Raw genomic sequence first — 23,675 nt, forward strand, 5'->3', positions numbered from 1 at the left:
GGGTAGGATGTAATGAGGAAGGCACGAGTACCATTCAGGAAGATTTAAACCTGTGTGGCAGGGGGCCAGGAATCAGAGCAGTAGATCAGCAAGTAAAATGACTGAGGAGGTGGTAGAGGCTAAGGTTAGTAAGACTAAGAAAGAACAAACCTTAGGAGCATTAACATACAGATGGATCTGGGCATGCAGGTCCACAGTTCCTTAAAAATGGCAACACAGATGGTCAAGGTGATTAAAGCACATGGCACATTTGCCTTCATTAGCTGGGACATGGAGTAAATGGGTTGACAAACCACGTTGCAGCTATATAAAATCCTTGGTAGCCGCATTTGGAGTATTGTGAGGAACATTGATTTTCAGCAGCAGGAAGAGTGGGAGTGTCAACCATTGTCTGGATCAGTGGTGCTGGAAGAGCACAGCAGTTCAGGCAGCATCCAAAGTGCAGCGAAATCGACGTTTCGGGCAAAAGCCCTTCGTCAACCAGTGGGCTGATGGTGAGTCACTGATTTAAACACTTACCTTGTGAATAGGCAGAGCAGACACTAGACTGCTGAGTAAATGAAGTAATCTACTTGGATGGGTGCGTGACCTGAAACACTACTTAGGTAGTGTTTCCCAAACATCCTCCTCTAACCAAAACGAAAGGTTCTGTGCACTGGATTGGTAAGCTAATTTTTTTTTATTCTTTATTTTTCGACAGTCTCTTTGGGAATTTCGAAAAGTGGGAATGGCAGTTAGGGCAGTTGAATGTTCCTCCTGCAGAATGTGGGAGGTAAGGGTCACCACTGGTGTCCCTGCTGACTGCAGCTGTGGGGAGTGCACCCAACTCCAGCTCCTTGAAAACCACATTAGAGAACTGGAGCTGGATGAACTTTGGATCATTCGGGAGGCAGAGGGGGTTATTGAGAGGAGTTACAGGGAGGTAGTCACACCTCGGGTGCAAGAAAGAAGCAGATGGGTTACAGTCAGAGGACAGAAAGGGAACCGGCAGGCAGTGCAGGGAACCCCTGTTGCAGTTCCCCTCAATAACAAGTATACTGTTTCGGATACTATTGGGGGAGACTACTTACCAGGGATAAGCCATGGGGTGCAGGTCTCTGTCCTTGTTACTCAGAAGGGAAGGGGGAGAGGAGCAGAGCGTTAGTCATTGGGGACCACATGGTTAGGGGGACAGATAGGAGGTTCTGTGGTAATGGGAAAGACTCACAGTTGGTGTGTTTGCCCCCCAGGTGCCAGGGATCGTGATGTCTCTGATTGTTTTTTCAGGATCCTTGAGGGAGAGGTGGAGCGGCCCCAAGTCATGGTCCACATAGGCACCAATGACATAGGTAGGAAAAGGGATGGGGATGTAAGGCAGAAGTTCAGGGGGCTGGGGTGGAAGCTTGGAGCTCAAACAAACAGAGTTGTTATCTCTGGTTTGTTACCCATGCCATGTGTTAGTGAGGTGAAAAATAGGGAGAGAGGATTTGAACACATGGCTACATGGATGGTGCAGGAGGGAGGGATTCGGATACCTGTATAATTGGGGCTCATTCTGGGGTAGGTGGGACCTCTACAAACAGGATAGTCTATACCTAAACCAGAGGGGTACCAGTGTGCAAGGGTTGGGGGGTGGGAGGGATATTGCTAATGTTCTTCGAGTGGGTTTAACTAATTCAGCCGGGGAATGGGAACCTAAATTGTAGTTCCCATATACAGGAGAGCAGTGAGGTCAGAAATGAGGTTTCAAGGTTGCAAGAGTTCACTAGCAAACAGGAAGTTAGCCTGAAGTGTGTCTACTTCAACACCAGGGGCATCCGGAATAGGGTGGGTGAACTTCAGGTATGGGTTGGTACGTGGGACTTCAATATTGTGACCATTTCGGAGTCATGGATAGAAGAGGGACAGGGATTTAGATGCTTCAGTAGGAGCAGATGGCATAAAGAATGGTTTGAGGACTTGACTACTAAGATGGTATGGGCTGAGGTTAGAAATAGGAAAGGAGAGGTCACACTGTTGGGAGTTTTCTACTGGTCTCCGAATAGTTCCAGAAGTGTAGAGGAAAGGATAGCAAAGTTAATTCTGGATAGCAGCGAGAGTAACAGGGTAATTGTTATGGGGTCTTTAACTTTACAAACATTGATTGGAAATATTATAGTTTGAGTACTTCAGATGGGTCAGTTTTTGTCCAGTGTGTGCCATGTAGACAGGGTTTCCTGACGCAGTATGTAGACAGGCCAACAAGGGGCGAGGCCACATTGGATTTGGTACTATGTAATGAACCGAGCCATATATTAGGTTTGGAGGTAGATGAGCAGTTTGATAGTGACCACAATTCAGTTATGTTTACTTTAGCGATGAAAAGGGATAGATATATACCGCACGGCAAAAGTTATTGCTGGGGGAAAGGCAATTATGATGCAATCATGCAAGATGTAGCATGCATAGGAGGGGGAGGAAACAGCAAGGGATGGGCACAATTGAAATATGGAGCTTATTCATGGAACAGCTACTGCGTGTCCTTGATAAGCACGTACCTGTCAGGGCAAGAGAAGGTGGTCAAGTGAGGGAGCCATGGTTTACTAAAAGAAGTTGAATCTCTTGTCAAGAGGAAGAAGAAAGCATATGTTCTCATTGGAGAAGAGAAGGTTTAGGGGAGATCTGATAGAAGTGTATAAGATGATTAGGGGTTTAGATAGGGTAGATACTAAGAACCTTTTACCGCTAATGGAGTCAGGTGTTACTAGGGGACATAGCTTTAAATTAAGGGGTGGTAGGTATAGGACAGATGTTAGAGGTAGATTCTTCACACAGCGGGTTGTGAGTTCATGGAATGCCCTGCCCGTATCAGTGGTGAACTCTCCTTCTTTATGGTCATTTAAGCGGGCATTGGATAGGCATTTGGAAGTTATTGGGCTAGTATAGGTTAGGTAGGATTCGGTCGGCGCAACATCGAGGGCCGAAGGGCCTGTACTGCGCTGTATCCTTCTATGTTCTATGTTCTATGTTCTATATGTTAAGGTGACATGTGACGGCTCAGGACGCTTGAGAGTTACAAGTTAAATGGAAAGATTTAAAAAAAAGTTAAGAAGAGCCAGGAGGGGATGTTTGCAGATAGGATCAAAGAAAACCCTAAAGCTTTCGATAGGTATGTCATCAGGAATAAAGTAATGACTAGAAAAAAATTAGGACCAATCAAGGATAGTAGTGGGAAGTTGTTCATGGAGTCAAAGGAGATAGGGGAAGTACTAAATTAATATTTTTCATCAGTATTCACACTGGAAAAAGACAATGTTGTCGAGGAGAATACTGAGATACAGGCTACTAGACTAGATGGGGTTGAGATTCACAAGAAGGAAGTGTTAGCAGTTCTGGCAAGTGTAAAAATACATAATTTCCCTGCACCGGATGGGATTTATCCTAGGGAGAGATTGCAGAGCCTTTGGCTTTGATCTTTGTGTTGTCTTTGTATATAGGAATAGTGCCAGAAAACAATAGCAATGTTGTCCCCTTGTTCAAGAAGGGGCATAGCGACAACCCTGGTAATTATAGACCAGTGAACCTTGCTTTGGTTGTGGGTAAAGTGTTGGAAAAAGTTATGAGAGATAGGATTTATAATAATCTAGAGAGGAATAAGTTGATTAGGGATAGTCAACATAATTTTGTGAAGGGTATGTCATGCCTCACAAACCTTATTGAGATGGTGACCAAACAGGTGGATGAAGGTAAAGTGATTGATGTGGTGTATATGGATTTCAGTAAGGCATTTGATAAGGTTTCCCATGGTAGGCTATTGCACAAAAGATGGAGGCATGGAATTGAGGGTGATTTACGGTTTGGATCAGGAATTGGCGAGCTGAAAGAAGACAGAGGGTGGTGGCTGATGGGAAATATTCATCCTGGAGTTCAGTTACTAGTGGGGTACCGCAAGGATCTGTTTTGGGTCCACTGCTATTTGTCATTTTTTTAAATGACCTAGGTCAAGGTGGAGAAGGATGAGGTTAGTAAATTTGCAAATGACACTAAGGTCATTGGAGTTGTGGATAATGCTGAGGAATGTTGCAGATTACAGAGGGACATGGATAAGCTGCAGAGCTGAACTGAGAGATGGAAAATGGAGTTTAATGCGGAAAAGTGTGAGGTGATTCACTTTCGAACGATTAACAGGAATGCAGATGGTAAGATTGTTGGTCATGTACATGAGTAGAGAGATCTCGGTGTCCATGTACATAGATTTCTGAAAGTTGCCCCAGGTTGATAGGGTTATTAAGAAGGCATGCGATGTATTAGCTTTTGTTAGTGGAGGGATTAAGTTTCAGAGCCACGAGGTCATGCTGCACCTGTGCAAAACTCTGGTGCGGCTGCACTTGGAGTATTGTGTATAGTTCTGGTCACAGCAATATGGGAAGGATATGAAAGCTTTGGAGAAGGTTCAGAGGAGATGTACTAGGATGTTGCCTGAGGCTGAGGGATTTGAGGCTGTTTTTGTTTGAGAGAAGAAGGTTGAGAGGTGACCTAATTGAGACATACAAGATAAACAGAGGGTTAGATAGGGTGGACAGGGAGAGCCTTTTTCCTCGAATGGTGATGGCTAGTATGAGGGGACATAGTTTTAAATTGAGGGGTGATAGATACAAGAAATGTGTCAGTGGTAGTCACTTTACCCAGAGAGTAGTAGAGGCATGGAATGCAATTCCTGCAACAGTAGTAAACTTGTCAACTTTAAGGAAGTTTAAATGGTCATTGGATAAATATATGGGTGAAAATGGAACAATGTAGGATAGATAAGCTTCAGATTGGTTCCATGGGTCAGCGGAACATTATGGACTGAAGGACCTAAACTGTGCTTTAATTTTCTGTGTTCTGTGTGCGCAGTTTTGGTTGCCACAGGACATGGAAGCTTTGGAGAGAGTGCAGAGAGTATTCAGCATGGGAAGCATGGTGGCACAGTGGTTAGCACTGCTGCCTCACAGCGCCAGAGACCCGGGTTCAATTCCCACCTCAGGGGGATTGACTGTGTGGAGTTTGCACATTCTCCCTGTGTCTGTGTGGGTTTCCTCCAGGTGCTCCGGTTTCCTCCCACAGTCCAAAAATGTGCAGGTTAGGTGAACTGGCCTGTCTGGTCGGTATGCACTTGTTGGGCTGAAGGGCCTGTTTCCATCCTGTAAGTAATCTAATCTATTCACCAGGATGTTGCCTGGTCTCGAGGGCATTGGCTATGAGGAAAAATTAAAAAGACTAGGATTATTTTCACTGGAGAGACAGCAGCTGAGAGGAGACAAAATTATGAGAGGCATAGAAAGGGTGGTTAGTCAGAGGTTTTTTCTCCCCCTGAGTTGAGGTTTCAATTACAAGGGAGTGCAGGTTCAAAGTCAGAGGGGAAAGTTTAAGGGAGATGTTTGAGGCAGTCTTTCTATTCCTGAGCTTAACCCATATTGTCTCCTTGGATAAGCCCTCCAAGGTTTCATCCCTCAGTACAGCTCTGCTATCCTCCCTTATCAGGAACACAACCAACCACCCCTTTTACTCTGTATCTTTCCCGAAACATTAAAATTCTAGAACATTAATGTGCCAGTCCTATCCCTCTCTCCATCAAGTCTCTGTAGTAGTTACAACATTCTAGCCGAATGTATGAATCCAAGTTCACCTGTTTTACCTGTCATATTCTTCACATTAAAACAAATATACCACAGCCAACAGTTCTGCTTTGTTTGAACAAAAGAACAAAAAGGAAGAGCAGCACAGGACAGGCGTTTTAGCCCTTCAATTAAAACAGATCAACAGATTATGGGAAAATGTAAAATGTTGTCCATGATTTTAGTTTCTCCAATATTGACTGGGACTCACTTCGTGTGAGAGCTTTAATGGGGGACAATTTGTTATGTGCATTCAGTATGCTTTTTTTGAAGTGTATGTAAAGAGTCCAACTAGGGAAGGGCTCATACTAGATCTAGTATTGGGGAATGAGCCCAACCAGGCTATCAAACCTTCAGTGGGGGGAGCATTTCGGGAATAGTAATCATAATTCTATAAGTTTTAAGTTAGTTATGGATAAAGATAGAAGTAGTCATTGGATGAAAGCAGTAAATTGAGGAAAAGATAAGTATCCCAAAGGATCCTTCCACAGCTGACAGAAATTTACCTGTACCTCCATCAATACCATCTATTGTATCCGTTGCACCTGATATGGTCTCCTGTACATCGGGGAGACAGGATGCCTCCTTGCAGATTGTTTCAGAGAACATCTCTGGGACACCCGCACCCACCAACCCACTACCCCGTGGCTGAACAGTTCAGCTCTCTCTCCCACTCCGTCAAGGACATTCAGGTCCTGTACCTCCTCCATTGCCAAACCCTTACCACCCGAAGCCTGGAGGAAGAATGCCTCATATTCTGTCTTGGGACTCTGCAACCATATGTGATCAATGTGGATTTCAACAGTTTCCTCATTTCCTCTTCCACCATATTATCCCAGTCCCAAGCCTCCACCTTGGCACCGCCCTCCTGACCTGTCCATTACCTTTCCCATCTATCCACTCCACCCTCCTCTCTGGCCTATCATCTTCTCACTCGCCTTCATCTACTATTACATTCTCAGTTACCTTCCCCGAGCCTCACTCCCCTCCCATTTATCTCTCGGCCTCCCAACCCACAAGCCTCATTCCTAATGAAGGGCTTCTGCCTGAAACATTGATTCTCCTGCTCCTCGGATGGTGCCTGACTGGCTGTGCTTTTCCAGCACTATACTCTTGACTCTGATCTCCAGCATCTGCAGTCCTCACTTTCTACTGGAAGGATTAGTACCACAACATTAGGCAGGAAGTGGGAATGTAGATTGGGGGCAGCTGTTTAAGGTTAAATCCACATCTGGCATCTCAATGTCTTTTGAAGTCAGTTGATTAGAATTTCGGACCAAGTATGAGAAAATGAGAACTGCGGATGCTGGAGAGTCAGAGTTGATAAAGCGCGGCGCTAGAAGAAGCACAACAGGTCAGGCAGCATCTGAGGATCAAGAGAGTTGATGTTTCAGACAGGACTCTTCTTCAGGACTGAGATGGGGAAGGGGTTGAGAGATAAATGGGGGGAGGGTGAGTGGGCTTCCCCCAACCCATCTCAGATCTGCCCTCTTGACCTGATCTACCTACCCATCTATCTGCTCCGCTCCACACTTTGCACTGACCTGTCACCATCACCTCTTACCTTTGTCCACCTACCTTGCCCCTGCCCCATCTCCCCTCCCCCCACCCTTATTTATCTCTGTGTTCTTCCCCCTCCCGAGTCCTGAAGAAGAGTCCTGTCTGAAATGTCGATACTCTTGCTCCTTGGATATTGTCTGACCTTCTATGCTTTTGCTAGCACCACGCTAGAGTTCAGGATGAGCATGTTCCTGTGAAAATAAAGCAGGAGAATGGCAAGATGCAGGAACCTTGGAAGGGAAGAGATGTTGAAAAGGAAAAAGGCATATAGTTGAGGAAATTAAAAACAGTTCTTGAAGAATACAAGGATAACAGAAAGGAACTCACAAATAGAATTAGAAGGGTTAAAAGGGGTCATGGAATGTCTTTGGCAAACAGGATTAAGGAAAATCCCAAGACATTTTATACATATATAAGGAGGGTAGCTAAGGAAAGGTAGGTCCGCTGGAGGACAAAGGAGGGAATGTGTGCATGGAGCCAGAGGAATATTTTGCATCAGTATTCGCAAAGGAAAAGGACATGGTGAATGGTGTCTCAGGATAGGTATGTTGATATTCTAGGGCATATCATTATAAAAAAGGAGGATGTGTTGAATGTTTTGAAAAGAATGAAGATTGAGAAGTCCCCAGGACCTGATGGGATCTATCCCAGAATGTTGAGTGAGGCTTGTAAGGAAATTGTTGGGTCTTGTACAAACTCTTTGTATCCTCTTTAAGCAAAGAAGAGGTGCCAGAGACTGGAGGATAGCCAATATTGTTCCTTTGTTTAAGAGGAACACCAAGAATAATCCGGGAAATTACAAGCTGGTGAGCCTTACATCAGCGGTAGGGAAATTATTGGAGAAGATTCTTAAGATTTTACATATTTTGAAAAATACAGCCTTAATGTTTATCCCCATGGCTTTGTCTTGGGTAGATTGTGTCTCACAAAGTTGAGTTTTTTGAGGAAGTGAGAATGAGGTTTAGCTCTTGGGTGTTATCTGTTTAGACTTCAGCAAGGCCTTTGGTGAGGATCGGCCGAGGAGGCTGATGCAGAAGATGAAGTAATATGAGATCTGGAGTGAGCTGGTAAGATGGATTCAGAACTGGCTCAGTCATAGAAGAGAAAATAATGATGAAAGGGTGTTTTCCAGATTGGTGATATGCGACCAGTGATGTTCCTTAGGGATTGGTGCTGGGACCCCTGTTGTTTGAAACATATGTAAATTGAAAACATAGGTTTGATCAATAAGTTTGCAGTTGACAGAAAGATTGGAGCTCACAGATAGTGAGAAGGATTACCAGACAATACAACAGTGAATGGATAGGTTAGAGACTGGTCAGCATTATGGCAGATGGAGTTTAATTTGGACAGTTGCGAGATAATGCATGAGAGAAGTATGTAGTAAATGGCGGAACCCTTACTGGCATCAGCATGCCGAGGAATCTAGGCATACAGATCCACAGTTAACATGAGAGAATAAAGTGGCCATAAAGGAAATGTCTTCACCAAGGCATTGAGTATAAAAATTGGCATAACATGCTGCAGCTGTATAGAAATTTACTGAAGCCACATTCAGAATATTGTGTACAATTTTGGTTGCTACACTAACTGAAGGATGTGGAGGGTTTGGAGTGGGTACAGAAAACTTTTACAGGATGTTGCCTGGTTGGGAGGGCATGAGGAGGAATTGGACAAAGTTGATTTGTTTTCATTTGAACATCAAGGATTGGCGGCCAACCTGATAGCAGTTTAACCAATTTTGAGAGGATGTGTCGAATGGATAGTCTGAGTCCTTTTCTCAGTGTTGAAAAGCAAATTACTGGGGACAGAGGTTTAGTGTAAAAGGGGGTAAGTTTAGAGGAGATGTGAGAAGTAAGTTTCTGACACAGATGATGTAAGTGCCTGGAATGTGCTGTCAGAGGTGGTGGTGGAGGCAAATACAATAGCAATATTTAGGAGACATCTTGGCAGATATGTGAATAGGCAGGGAATAGAGAGATTTGGATCATGTAGAGATGAAAGAAGGTTTACAAGATCATGGGCCAATGCAATTCTTAGGCCTAAAGACCCATTCCTGTGTTGTTCTCTTAGTTCTCTTTGCATTTGGATCATTGTTGTTTGTTTTAAGGAAGTCAGAATGTACATATAAAGATTTTTTTACTGCAGTTGCATAAGGAATCAATGAGACAAGATCTAGAGTACCCTACAATTTTGGTCTCTTTATTTAGAAAGAACATAAGTGCATTAGAAACTGTTCAGAGAATGTTCAACACAACCGATATCTTGAGGATGTCAATTAAGTGGCTGCTTGCAGAGAGAGTCCCATAGAAATTAACACCTATGGTTGTGAGGTAGCATCAAAGAATGGCACTTAAAAGGGGGAAGACTGGATACTGCAAAGAGAACCAAGGTCAGCTGACTGTCCCCTGCTCAACAGCACAGCACCAGATTACATTCCAGATTGCAGGCACATTTTGTGTTTTCTCCTTTGAAGAAGGAGTTTTTTTTTAAAAGTTTCAGTTCTGCTGGAGTGGCCTAGTAGGATTAAATGTTCTTGTGTTTACCAGCCTAAATTCAACTGTTAGCATGCTGTGAAGTGTCAGAGTTGAAGAGTTAGCCCCAATCACCCATGTGCTGCAAGTAATGGAAGACAAACCAGACAAAGGAAACAGGACAACAAAGGGCTCTCTCTCCCTGAATACTGGAATTCAATCACAATCAAAAAGTATCAAAAGAATAGAATCTCAACCACTCTGCAAGACTAAGGACCAATTTTTTTTATTCATTCTTGGGATGTGGGCATTGCTGGCTGTGTTAGCATTTATTGCCCATCCCTAGTTGCCATTGAGAAGGTGGTGATGAGTTGCCTTTTTGAACTGTTGCAGGACACACTTGCTGTGTGTTGCCCTGCAATGCTATTAGGGAAGGAATTTCAGGATTTTCACCCAGTGACCGTAAAGGAATGAGCACCTCATCTTCACCTCTGGGACCCTCCAACTGCACGACATCAATGTGGATTTCACCAGTTTCCTCATTTCCCCTCCCCCCACCTTATTCCAGTTCCAACCTTTCAACTCGGCACCACCCTCATGACCTCTCCCACCTGTCCATCTTCCTTCCCACCTATCCACTCCACCCTCCTCTCCGACTTATCAACTTTCCCCCACCTCCATCCGCCTATCGCACTCTCAGCTACCTACCCACCCCCTCCTCCCATTTACCTCACCATCCCCTCAGCTCACAGCCTCAATCCACTGTGCTTTTCCAATACCCCACACTCAAGTCTAATCTCCAGCATCTGCAGTCCTCACTTTTGCCTGATAGATTTCCAAATCAAGATGGCGATTGGCTTGGTGGGGAACTTGTATTCTATGTATTTGCTGCCCTTGTCCTTCTGGGTGGAAATGGATGTGGGTTTGGGAGGTGCTATCTGAAGATCTTTGGTAAATTTCTGCTGAGTATCTTGTAGATCGTGCACACTGCTGCTACTGAACAATGGTGATGGAGGGAGTAGGTGCTTATGAATGTGTGCCAATCAAATGTGTTGCTTTGTTCTGGATGGTGCCAAACTTCTTGAGTGTTGTTGGGGCAGCACTCATCGAGGCAAGTGGGGGGTGTTCCATCACACACCTGGCTTGTGGACAAGCTTTGGGGAGTCAGGAGGTGAGTTACTCGCTGCAGTATTCCCAATCTCTGACCTGCTGTTGTAGCCACTGTTAATGTGGTGAGTCTAGTTGACTTTCTAATTAACAGTAACCCTCAGGATGTTGATGGTTGATCCAAATTAACTTCAACTACTGATGTCAACTTCTACTTAAGTTTTTACTAATATTTCGGCTGCTGTGCCGACCTCTGAGGTCCGTATACAATAGCAATTATTTGAACTGGATGTTAATGTTATTTGGTGTGTGCAAACCCCACTAGTGGCTGTCACAGCTTAAAGGGAACATTGACCTCTCTTGCAACGGCTGCAAATGTTCAACTATCCCATCAACAAGATACTGATTTGTGTATATGCTTTCTCTAAACTTTTATCTTTTGAACTCACCTCTCATTTCTTATTGATGTGTATAGTAATTCATAAATTATTTTTGTTAATATAAAAAACCTGGTTAATTTGGCTCCTTTTTAAAGCATAAGTCCATTTGAGTTTGGGAGGGCTATATCAACAGGAGGCCTTTGGTGGCCTTTTGCGGCTACAGCCACATCCCGTAGCCGCTCTAGGAGCTAAGGAGCTGTAGAGGGAACAAGAGATGAACTTTGTTCTAACTTGGTCTCAATTTATTAAATATAATTTCTATAATTAAAATGGTGCCGAGTTGTGGCAACTTATACGCATCTCACTGTATTTTCATAAATTACGAGTGACTATAAATTAACCTTGTTGCAATTGGTTGTCGTGATATGTGCAAATAAAGAAGGGCAGCCCATTGATTTCTCCTCACCCAGGAGCTAAATCATTTGGGATAACCGGTTTGAAGATGCAAAATTGGGGAAGCTCACCCATGGTCTGGTCATAACAAGTGAAATGCTGGTGGATGGTGTCTGATTAATAGCTGAATAATTAGTATGTGGGGAGACTGATTATAGTTCAAGATTTTCTTTAGAAAGAAAGACTTAGGACCAGGTAGTGCCATGTTAATTAGTGAAGAGGAGTAAAGCTAGTGTTGAAAATTGAATAAAAACCAAAAGGACTGTGGATGCTGTAAATCAGCACCAAAAACGTTTGGTTTCTAGTGAAAGTACAGTTGTGAATATTGGTGATTCAATAATGAAAAAGTTAAAGCTGTATTCACTTCAATTTTTAAAAAAAACTCAGGTAGTGTACTTCTTGAGGTGGTTAGTCAGAATCAGAGATTTGTTTCAGTACTGAGACGACAATTCAGCCCATCGTGTGTGCACTGGCTCACCTGTGAAGCAATTTACCTTGTACCACTCCTTCGTCTTGCTACTGGGACAGGCCTAATCCCTCTTGAATGCATCAATTGAAGCTGCCTCCATCACATGTTCAGGCAGTGCATTCCAACCCCCAACCAGTTACTACATAAATAAATTTTTCTTCATGTCGTCATTGTACTATTTTGCCAAGTAAATCTGTGCCACCTTGTGCTTGATCATTTTACTAACAGGAGCAATTTCTCCCTATCTGGTTGACCAGATCTCTCGTGATTTTTAACATCTTTATCCAGTCTCCTTTCAATCTTCTCTTCTCCAAGACAAACTTACTCAAATAATCCCATTTTTCTGCGTAACTGAAGTCCCTCGTTTCTGAGGCTGATGTCCAGTTGTGAACACACTATTATGTGCATTGTTTATGCTGATCAATGAAATATGTATCCAATCATTTCCACTCCCCTTTTTTTTCACAGCCCCAGACATTTTTCACTACCAGGTGATTGAAAGAGCTAAGATAAGAAATGCGATAACAAAGTGAATTTAACCTACGATTCTGCTTTGATTGTAGAGTAGGAGTTAGAAGGGTAATATAAAAATTATGGAAGTGAAAATGTTTTCAGTGTGAAAGAAAAGGGTGAGATGACTCCAGATTTGAGAAATATGATAAAAGTAAAACATTAAAGTTTAGTTGTCAGGAAAGTATGGCAAATACAGTTTTCAGGAAACATGTTAACTTTGTCCTGTGTGTATAGTTGTCCATCTGAAGCTGGGCGGAAAGGATGAAATGGAGGCTTTACTGGAAGCAGTGCAAAACTTTGGCCAAGATGGGTAAGTAGAAAAACTTATTGATTGTTCTTAGAAAATTTTTGAGGGCTTAATCTCACTTTTGCCATTATGGTAAATAGCTTCTAAATTGTGTTGCTGTGCTGTAATTCCTCATGTTAACCAAAGCTGAGAATCTAGCATAAATTTAACTGTCATATTATATATTTCTTTTAGCCTCCGTTCCATTGAGGTATTCAAAAAAGAATTGGACTTATTTGAAAATGATTAGATTTGATTAGATTCCCTACACTGTGGAAATAGGCCCTTTCGCCCATCAAGTCCACACCGATCCTCCGAAGAGTAACCCATCCAGACCCATTTCCCTCTGACTAATGCACCTAACACTATGGGCAATTGAGCATGGCCAATTCATCTGACTTGCACATCTCTGGACTGTGGGAAGAAACCGGAGCACCGAGAGGAAACCCACGCAGACATGGGGAGAATGTGCAAACTCCACACAGTCAGTCACCTAAGGCTGGAATCGAACCTGTCAGACAGCAGTGCTAACTACTGAGCCACCATGCCGCCCCATGTGATCTATGCACAATGGACCAAATGGGCTCCTCCAGCACCGTTACAATTCTGTAAAATGGTGCAATTAATCTTGATGTTTTTGAGCCAACAAATGGATTTCAGTCAATAAGTATATTTGGGATAAAATTCTCTCAAATATTTTTGGAGTGCATGGATAATCTTTATAAAGTTTGTGGCTGTGCACATGATAATTTAACAGGGCTGGACTCGACCATATGGCTATGCAATTTACAGGGACTGTTACGCTATGCAATTACATTTCCTGTGGGATGAAAATTTTAAAATGATGAACAGGATCCAAACCTGTGATTCAGTTGGCTGAATGGTTAGCTTGTGATGAAAAACAATGCCAACAGTGAGAGTTCAATTCCCACACCAGCTGAGGTTAGCATAAAGGATTTCCCTTCTCAACCTCTCTCCTCAGGTGTGATGACATTCAGGTTAAGCCTGCATCAGTTATCTCTCTCTAAACAAAGTGCAGGTCAATATTGCAGTAGACTGTGGTGACTTTACATTAGATTTTATTTTTCCCACGGATAAAGTACCATGATGCATTCGTTACTGTAGAAGTATGTGCTGGAAAACTCTCTTGTCATGTTTTGGACTGATTTCATTATGTTTAGTGATCTTTAGTTTTGAAAAAGTGGTAGTCACATTGTTGAGCATCAAAAATAATCCAAATGCTAGCTGTGCTCCAGTGATTGACAGTCAGTCATAGAATCTTAGAATCCCTACAGTGTGGAAGTGTGCCATTTAGCCCATTGAGTCCACATCAACTCTCTGAAAAGCATCTAACCCAAACCTAACATCCTCCACCCCACCCCCCTGCCCACCCTAACCCTTTAACCCTGCACTTCCCATGGCTAATCCACCTAAACTGCAAATCTTTGGACTGTGTCATGAAACAGGAGCACCCAGAGGAAACCGATGCAGTCACAGAGAAAATGGCTGTGTGGAGTTTGCACAGTTGCCTGAGTCTCCAATGAAGCAGTATCTGCAGCTTACAGAAGATACCACCTTGTGTTTCAATTTAAATGGACTCCATTATTGATATTTCACAAATTTGTTTTGATGACTAGGGTTATTATGAATGCTTTGTTGGGTTTCAAAATGTTTAGATTGTGTACCTCAGGAAGGATTGAATTTTTATTGATGGTTTTAATCATTTCATAAGCAATTATTTATCTTTGTTTTAAGTGGATAAATACATGTTTTTATAACAGACTGACCTCTTAAGAGGTCATCTTTCTCAATTTTACAGATGAAAAATTATCTGTAGGGCAACACAGTGGCCCAGTGGTTAGCACTGCTGCCTCACAGTGCCAGGGACCCAGGTTTGATTCCAATCTTGGACAACTGTCTGTGTGAAGTTTGCACCTTCTCCGTGTTAGTGTGGGTTTTCTCCGGGTGCTTCGGTTTCCTCCCATAATCCAAAGATGTGCAGGTCAGGTGAATTGGCCATGCTAAATTGCCCATATTGTTCAAGGGTGTGTAGGTTAGGTGCAATAGTCAGGGGTAAATGTAGAGCAATAGAGTAGGGAAATGGATCTGGGTGGGTTGCTGTTTCGAAGCTCGGTGTGGACTTGTTGGGCCGAAGGGCCTGTTTCCACACTGTAGGGATTCTATGTTTGAATATGGCAATTCTATTAGATTGTTTCTTTTTTTATTCTGTACGTTTTGAGGATGTGTTGAGGTTTGTACATAGTTGATGAGGGATAAGTGACTAAGGAAGGTAAGTAGGAGTAGCATGAGGAGTGTATTGGTTGGGGATGATGGTGGTAGTGGACAGGCTTTGGGAGGCTGATTGTGTATTATTCGTCTCTGATTTATTGTTTTGATTTATATGGCCGGACCAGATCAGTTCCTGGTCAATGGTAATCCCTAGTATGTTGACAGTGGAGGTTGCATTCAGTGATGGTAGTGTTATTGAATGCCAAGCTTCAGTGATTAGATTCTCTCTTGTTGGAAATGATCATTGCCTGGGACCTGTTTGACAGGAATACTATTTGCTCCTTAACAGCACAAGCCTTATGAGGGCTTGCTACATATTGACACGGACTACTTCTATATCTGAGGTTCTGAGCATTGTTCAAACAATCCCCGTTCTGTTCTTACGGACATCATTGAATAAGCAGTTGTAGTTGTTAGACTGAGGGTACTGCCCTCAGAGACACCTGAGTGATCTCCTGGAGCTGAGATGATCAGTTATCTTTCTGTATGCTAGTTATGGCTCCAGTCATTCAAGAGTTATCCCGTCAATTCACATAAATTTTCCTTTAGTTAGAGCCTCTTGATGCCACACTGCTGCAGTTGATCGCATGCTGCCAGTGTCTAGGGCAGTCATTCTTTCTTCGCCTGTATAATGCGGCTCTTAGGTCCGTGTATGGACTAAATCTGGAATGAGACCAGGAGCTGAAATGTCCAGACCAAGACCAAAAGTTGAGTAAGTAATATTTGATAGGACTGATGATGACCTATTCTATCTTTTTCACCAAGAGTAGATTAAAGGGATGGTAATTGGCCAGGTTGATTTGTTTTCTTTTGTGTGCAAGATATACTTGAACAATTTTCAACATTGTTGGTTAGGTGTCAGTGTTGTAACAGTACTGGAGTAACTCAGCTTGGATTGGGGCTGGTTCTATTTACAAAGAACATGAGTGAACCAGATGGATTCTGTCATTACTGAAACTGTTATAGTAACTGCTGCCTTTTATTGTCTAGTCATTTCAGAAAGGGATCTTATTCAAACTTCTGAAATTTCTTTCTCTTTGATTTTATTGGCTTTGATTGAACCAAGTTGCAACAGTGGTCTTACCACCTGTGAGGCTGAATTGCAAGAGCTGATGAAGCAGATTGATATCATGGTAGCCCAGAAAAAGTCTGAATGGGAAGCACAGTTCCAGTCGGTGGAAACCAGGCTGAAGGTCCGAGAACAGGAGCTCAGTTCGTTTCGATTATTGCTTGACCAGAAACATACAGAGGTAGGAGCAAAATTTCCCTTGACCCCACAACTGGAAGTGGTCAGACACACTTTGAAGTTGCTGTCATGTTCTTACTTACAAGAGGGGATTGCTATAGTCTCCCCATGGGTGTGATTAAAAGATGGTGAGTGTGGTGAGTACATTAACAATGAGTCTCGAAGCAGGCAGCAGACCAGCTGAGTATGAGAATGTGGAGTCTGGCTGATCTTGATGAGTGAGATAGAGGTTTCAATTGTGTGCTGGTAGCAGGTGGCCTGCTCAGAGTCTTGAGATTACTGAGGCCATTGAGTTCTCATTGGCTAAACATGTATTTGGCTTCCTGAGCTAAAATTGCTTGCTTTAATCTCATAGAAATTGGGTAAGCTAGCCAGTAATATCAAAGAAGATTACAAGTTTCTTTTGATATATAAAGGGTAAAAGAAAGGCACGAGTGGACGTTGGGCTGCTAGAAAATGATACTGAAGATATAATAACGGGGAACAAAGAATGACAGAGGAACTGATCAAGTACTTTGCATCAGTCTTTATGGTGGATGACGTGAGTAAAATCCCAAAAACTCAAGAGAGTCAGGGGCAGAGGTGAGTATGGTGGCCAACACCAAGGAGAAGATGCTAGAAAAATTGAAAGGTCTATAGGTGGATAAATCACTTGGACTAGATGGACTACACTGTAGAGTTCTGAAGTAGAGAGCTGAAGAGATAGTGGAGGCATTAGTGCTGATCTTTCAGGAGTCAGAGAGGATCCCAGAGGACTGGAAAATTGTTAGTGTAACCATCCCTCCCACCCCCACCCCCACCCCCACCCCCATTTAAAAAGGAAATGAGGCAAAAGATGAGAAATTAAAGGCAGATTAACCTGACCTCAGTCATTGGTGACATTTTAGAGTTCATTGTGAAAGATGAGATTTCTGAATACTTGAATACATGGTAAAATAGGGAAAAGTCAGCATGGTTTCATTAAGGGGAGGCCATGCCTGACAAATCTGTTAGAAATCTTTGTGAGGAAATGAGCAAGTTAAGCAATGGATATCATCTACTTGGACTCCCAGAAAGCCTTTGACAAGGTGCCGCACAGCAGGCTATTGAGTAAGATAAAAGCCCATGGTGTTAGAGGCAAGTACTAGCATGGATAGAAGCTTGGCTGTCTGGCAGAAAGTAAAAAGTGAGGATAAAAGGGTCCTTCTCAGGATGGCAGCCGGTGACTAGTGGAATTCTGCAAGATTCAGTATTGGGACCACAACTTTTCACTTTATACATTAACAATCTAGATTAAGCAACTGAGTGAATTGCGGCTAAGTTTGTAGATGATACAAAGATAAGTAGAAGGGCAGGTAGTTTTCAGGAGGTGGGAAGGCTGCAGAAGGATTTAGACAGATTAAGAGAGTGGGCAAAGAAGTGGAAGATGGAATACAACGTGGGAAAGTGTGAGGTCATGTAGATTGGAAGAATTGGAGGTACAGAATTGGAGAAAATTCAGAAACCTGAAGTGCAAAGGAACTTGGGACTCCTATTCCAGGATTCTCTTCAGGTAAATTTGGAGGTTGAGTTGGAAGTCAGGTAGGCAAATGCAAAGTTAGTATTTATTTCTAGAGGAGCAGAATATAAAAGCAGGGATGTACTTTTTAAGGCTCTGGTCAGACCTCTTTTTTGAATATTGTGAGCAATTTTATGCTCCGTATCTCAGGAAGGATATACTGACCCTGGAGCAGGTCCAGAGGAGGTTCATGAGAATAATCTCAGGATTGAAAAGCTTAACATGAGGAATGTTTGAGGGCTCTGTCTACATTGGATGAAGCTTATAAAGATGAAGGGCAATCTAATTGAAACTTTCAGAATACTGAAAGGTCTGGGTAGAGTGGATGTTGAGAAGATCCTTCCATTAGCAGGAGAGACAGAGCAATGGAGAGTATTCAAGGGGTTCAGTGTAAAAATGTCAACAAGGAAAAATGAGCAAAGCTAAATTTATATCCTCCTGGATAGAAGCTAAAGTAAGACAACAGGGATGTTATTTGATGTTTATAGTACAGTCCCAGTGTGCTTGCTCTTTTGTTGTTTCTTAATATTTTTTTTGTAGCTATAATTATTTCTTTGATCCATTTTGTCGCTGCACCATAATGTTTTATTGCTTCTCCTCTATCACCCGTAAAAACACTTCATTCCGAAGCATTAAGCTGCCACCCTGCCTGTCTCCACATTTTAGTAATAGCCAAAGACTCCGCTAGTCAGTTGACCCTTGGTTGTGGGGAAGCTATTGGATGCAATTCTGAGGGATAGAATTAATCTGCAATTGGAGGGGCAAGGTTAATCAAGAACAGTCACCCCAGTTTTGTTCAGGTGTTGTCATGTCTCACCAACTAGGTTGAAATTTTCAAAATGTTGAGCAGGTGTACAGATGAGGGCAATGCTTTTGATGCAGCTTGCTTGGACTTCGAGGTTTGGATAAAGGCACACATGGGAGACTCATAACAAAGGCAAGAGCCCATGGGAGGAAACAGAGAGTGATGATTGAGGGGTGTTTTTCTGACTGGTAGTCTGTATCCAATAGGGTCCCACGTTGTTAATGTTGGGACCCTTGCTGTCGTGGTTTATATAAATGATTTAGACTTGAAAATAAAGTTGAGCAGTAAGTTCACAGTTAATACACAAATTGGTAGGTTTCTAAGTCGTGAGGAGGAAATTATTAGTCTTGCGAGAGGATATAAATGGACTGGTGAGTAGCAAATGGAATTAAATCCAGATAAATGTGAGATGATGCACTTGGTCAGGCAAACAAAGCAAGAGAATACATGAAGCAGAAGATTCCAGGAAACAGAAAGGATCAGAGACTTTGTGCATGTACACAAGTCTCTTAAGGACAGGTGGATAAAGCGGTTAAGAAAGCATGTGGTATACTTGCCCTTATTAGCTGAGGCGTACAATTTAAGAACAAAGAAGTTATGTTGAACTGTATAAAACATGGATGAGGCCACAGATAGAATATTGTGTGCAGTTCTGGAATGGAAAAGCGCAGCAGGTCAGGCAGCATCCAAAGAGCAGGAGAATCGACGTTTCGGGCATGAGCCCTTCCCGAAACGTCGATTCTCCTGCTCTTTGGATGCTGCCTGACTTGCTGCGCTTTTCCAGCAACACATTTTCAGCTCTGATCTCCAGCATCTGCAGTCCTCACTTTCTCCCTGCAGTTCTGGAATTCCTGTCATAGGAGATATGTGGTTGATTGATTGTGTTGGAGAGGGTGTCAAGGAGGTTTACCAGAATGTGGCCTAAGCTGGAGGGTTTGAGCTATGAAGAGAGTTTGAATAGACTGGAATTGTTTTCTTAGAGCAGAAGAGATTGATGGGCATATGATTGAGTTTTAAAATTGAGAGACATAAATACAGTAGACAGGAAGAAACTTTTCCCCTTGATGGAGGGATTAATGACCAGGGCAGATTTTAGGGAAGGGGCAGGAAGTTGAGAGGAGACATGAGGGAAGAGGGTAGTGGGAATCTGGAACTCACTGTCTGAAAGTGGGAGAGGCAAAAACCATTAATAACATTTAAGTAGTACTTAGATTTGCACTTGCGATGCCGATGCATAAAGGGATATGGGCCAAGTGTCCCAAAATGGGATTGGAATCGTGAGATGGTTGTTTTTGATTGGTGTGGATGAAATGGGCTGAAGGGCCTTTACCTGTTTGTATGTTTCTGTAACTCAGAGTTTCACATGTCAATCTGTGTCCTTAGCTTATTTGTGCTATTTACTGTATTTCTCCATTTGGATATTATTTTGTTTTGCACAAACTCTGAGCATAATAAACTTCCTTTTTCATCTGATATAAACAACAAGTGCTATAAAGCTCAGCGGGTCTACCAGCATTTGAGGGAGTTAATAAGTTTGTCTCTCCAGTCGTCTTTTATTTCTACTCCAAATCTTTGTTAGCTTTGCCTTCCGAGCTCTCCAGATAACTTTCTGCCTTCCATTTCCCATTCTGTTTTTCTGATTATCTATATCATTGCTGTCCCTAGCTTGTTTAAACTCTCTCCAACAGCATGAGCAAGACTCTGTTTTTGTAACTGGTTCCTTATTATGTCACCTTTAAAGTCTGTCTTCCCTGGTGTTTCTTTCGTACTCTCAGAGCAGTGAACATGTTTCTTGTGGCTTATCATTGCACTGTATGTTTATTGTGCCTCTAGGTGGCATTAGTTCTTTATATTGTAGCTTTTTTTTAAACTGCAAAGGTTATGGTGAAACTACTGTCCTGATCACGTTTAAGCTGCACAACTTGTTTCCAAGTCAGGAGGAATAACGTAATAAAAGCTGACTGCTACAAATACTCGAGATGGAGGCACAGGTAGTGTTGAGGAAGCGAGGAGGCAAGAAGGACTTGGACAGCTTAGGAGAGTGGGCACAGAAGTGGGAGATGGAATACAATGTGGGAAAGTGAGGTTATGCATTTTGGTAGGAAGGAAAAAAAAGGCACAGATTACTTTCTGAATGGGAAAAGGTTTTGGAAATCTGAAGCACATGGAATTTAGGAGGCCTAGCTCAGGATTCTTTTAATGTTAACATGCAGGTTAATTTGGCAGTTGGGAAGACAATTGCAGTGTTAGCTTTCATTTTGACAGGACTAGAATCCAACAGAGTGTACTGCTGATGCTGTGCAAGGCAGTGGTCAGATCTCATTTGCAATACTGAGAGCAGTTTTGGGTACCATTCCTAAGGAAGGATGTGCTTGGCCTTGGAGGAGATCCAGAAGAGGTTCGCAAGATTAATCCTGAGGGCGAAGGACTTGTCATATGAGGAGCAGTTGAGGACTCTGGGACTGTACTTAAGAGTTTAGAATGATGAATGGGGGTGTCATTGAAACTGGCAGAATACTGAGAGGCCTGGATAGACTAGATATGAAGATGATGTTTCCATTAAGACAAGCATTTAGGACCCAAGGGCACTACGTCAGAGTGAAGGGATGGCCCTTTAGATCTGAGATGAGGAAGATTTTTTCAACTAGAGGGTAGTGAATCTGTGGGACTCCTTCCCGCAGAAAACTGTAAAGGCCAAGTCATTGACTGTCTTTGAAACAGAGATGGATAGTTCTTGATGAGTAAAGGCATTGGGGGTCACTGGTGAAGGTAAGAGAATGGAGCTGAGAAATATATCAGCCATGAGCAGATTTGATTGACCAAGTGGCCTAATTCTCCTCCTATATCATAGTTTTAAGGTCAGATAGTTCCTTTGGAAGAGAACTTGCATTAATGTTTTAAGATAGATGACTTTTCATCAGGACGTCTAATCTGAATAGTCATTGACCTGAAATGTTATCTCAGATTCTTTCTCTCAGTTACGACTGGATTTGTTAAGCATTTCCAGCAGTTTCTATTTTAATTCAAGTTGTCCAATCGCCGTACTGTTTTGCTTCCGAATTAATGGCCCAGATCTTCTGGTCTGAAAATGTGTTGCTGGTTAAAGCATAGCAGGTTAGGCAGCTGCCTAACCTGCTGTGCTTTAACCAGCAACACATTTTCAGCTCCAGCATCTGCAGACCTCACTTTTTACTCAGATCTTCTGGTGGCCAGCCGAGTGAGAGTTCCCGTTGCTGGCCCTCTCTAAAAGAATGGCCTCAACTTTTCACATTGTCTTGTCTTATGTATGTTGTCGATCCAGCTCTGAGCTGAATCGGAAGGTCGAGAAAGCACAATTGCAGCCACATCATACTCCTTTGGCTCCCTTCCTTTTGAAGGGTTACACCTTGAGCTCTGTCATTAGTTGTTGAATTTCACTTCATTTAAATGAACCAGGCTTTCTTCGTGGGTTCTTCCCCACTCCGGTTGTATGCTCTGAAGTTACTCCCACCCTCTGTATTCCTTGAAAATGCTCATCCTCAACCCACACTTCCAACAATACTGCCGTTGCTGTAACATTTACCAAAGTAAGGAGCCAAAGATCCTGGATGTTGAGCAGCGAGTTGGGAGGGGAGTGAGCATTGTTGGAATGGTGAGCATCATTTGCGGTGGGATTGGGGTGGTGCTGATCAGAATTGGTGGGCGAGTTGTAAGAGGGATTGCTGAGGTTTGGGCTGGCAGGGAGTGATGAAGTAAGTGGTGCCAAGGTTTCAGTGAGTGACATAATGCTTTGGTATTTCACCTGAATTAGAACATAGATCAATTACGTAGATCACAAACAGCAGAGGTTTCAGTACTGATTCCTGTGGAACACCACAGACCTCCATTCTGAAAAATGACCTTCCACCGCTACTCTGTGACTTAAGCCCAGTCCAGTATCCATCTTGCCAGCTCACCTAATACCCATGTGATTTCACCTCTTGTACCAGGCTGCCACAAGGGACCTTTTCAAAGGCTTTACTGAAGACCCTGTGTCAAACACTTTTCCCCCATCTTCATCACCTCCTCAAAAAATTCAACTAAGTCACTGAGGTGCGATCTTCCCCACACAAAACATGCTTCTAAATGTGTATAGATCTTGTCCCTAAAAATCTTTTTCCAATAATTTCCCTATTGCTGACATAAGATTCACAGAGTGTTTTCCAGGATTATTCTTACTACCAGTCTTAAACAATGGGACAACATTGACTAATCTCCCTCTGGGACCTCACCTGTGGCCAACAAGGATACAAAGATGTCTGTCAATGCTTCAGCAATTTGTTCTCTTGTCTCCCTCAATATTCTGCGATAGATCCCATCAAGACCTGGAGACTTGTCTACCTTAATACTTTTTAAGATGTTCAACAGCTCTTCCTTTTTAATAGCAAGTTGGCTTAGGAAGTCGACATTCCCATCCCTGAGGTCATCCTCCACCAATTCTTTGTCTTTGGCAAATACCAATACACAGTATTTGTTAAGAACCTTACCTATCTCTTCTGGCTCCACGCATAGATTCCTTCTTTTGTCCTTGAGTGGGCCAACCCTTTGCCTGGCTGCCATCTTGCTTTTTACATATGTGTAAAAAGCCTTGGGATTCCCCTTAATCCTGTTTGCTAGTGACTTTTCATGACCCCTTTTAGCCTTTCTAACTCCTTGTTAAAGTTCTTTCCTATTAGCTTATATGCTTCAAGGGCTTCATCAGTTCCCATCAGACCTTATGAATGCTTTCTTTTTCTTTCTGACCAAGGTCATAACATTCATAGTCATCTAAGCTTTGTGTAACTTAGCACACCTATCCCATTCTCGCAGGAACATGCTACTCCTGAACACTTTATCAACTGCAGTTTGAAATACTCCCTCATGTCCGAAGTAGTTTTACCCTCAGACAGCCGCCTTCCATCAAAATTCTCCAGTTCCTGCCTA

At 42.8% G+C, this 23,675-nt stretch overlaps 1 protein-coding gene across 3 annotated transcripts in view; it reads left to right on the forward strand.

Moving 5' to 3' along the window:
• cep63 (centrosomal protein 63) overlaps positions 1–23,675 on the forward strand; it is a 120,596-nt gene that overhangs the window by 11,193 nt on the left and 85,728 nt on the right. For 2 of the 3 annotated variants that reach the window (XM_060834347.1, XM_060834349.1), the window contains exons 2-3: positions 12,806–12,881; positions 16,213–16,396. In XM_060834347.1, coding sequence (XP_060690330.1) covers positions 12,838–12,881; positions 16,213–16,396 — 228 coding nt within the window. In that variant the 5' untranslated portion in view covers positions 12,806–12,837. Of the gene's footprint in view, positions 1–12,805; positions 12,882–16,212; positions 16,397–23,675 lie in introns of those variants that run through there. The other variant, XM_060834348.1, reaches the window with a different exon arrangement.

The sequence above is a fragment of the Hemiscyllium ocellatum genome, chromosome 13, assembly GCF_020745735.1.
Source record: "Hemiscyllium ocellatum isolate sHemOce1 chromosome 13, sHemOce1.pat.X.cur, whole genome shotgun sequence".
NCBI classification, from domain to species: domain Eukaryota; kingdom Metazoa; phylum Chordata; class Chondrichthyes; order Orectolobiformes; family Hemiscylliidae; genus Hemiscyllium; species Hemiscyllium ocellatum.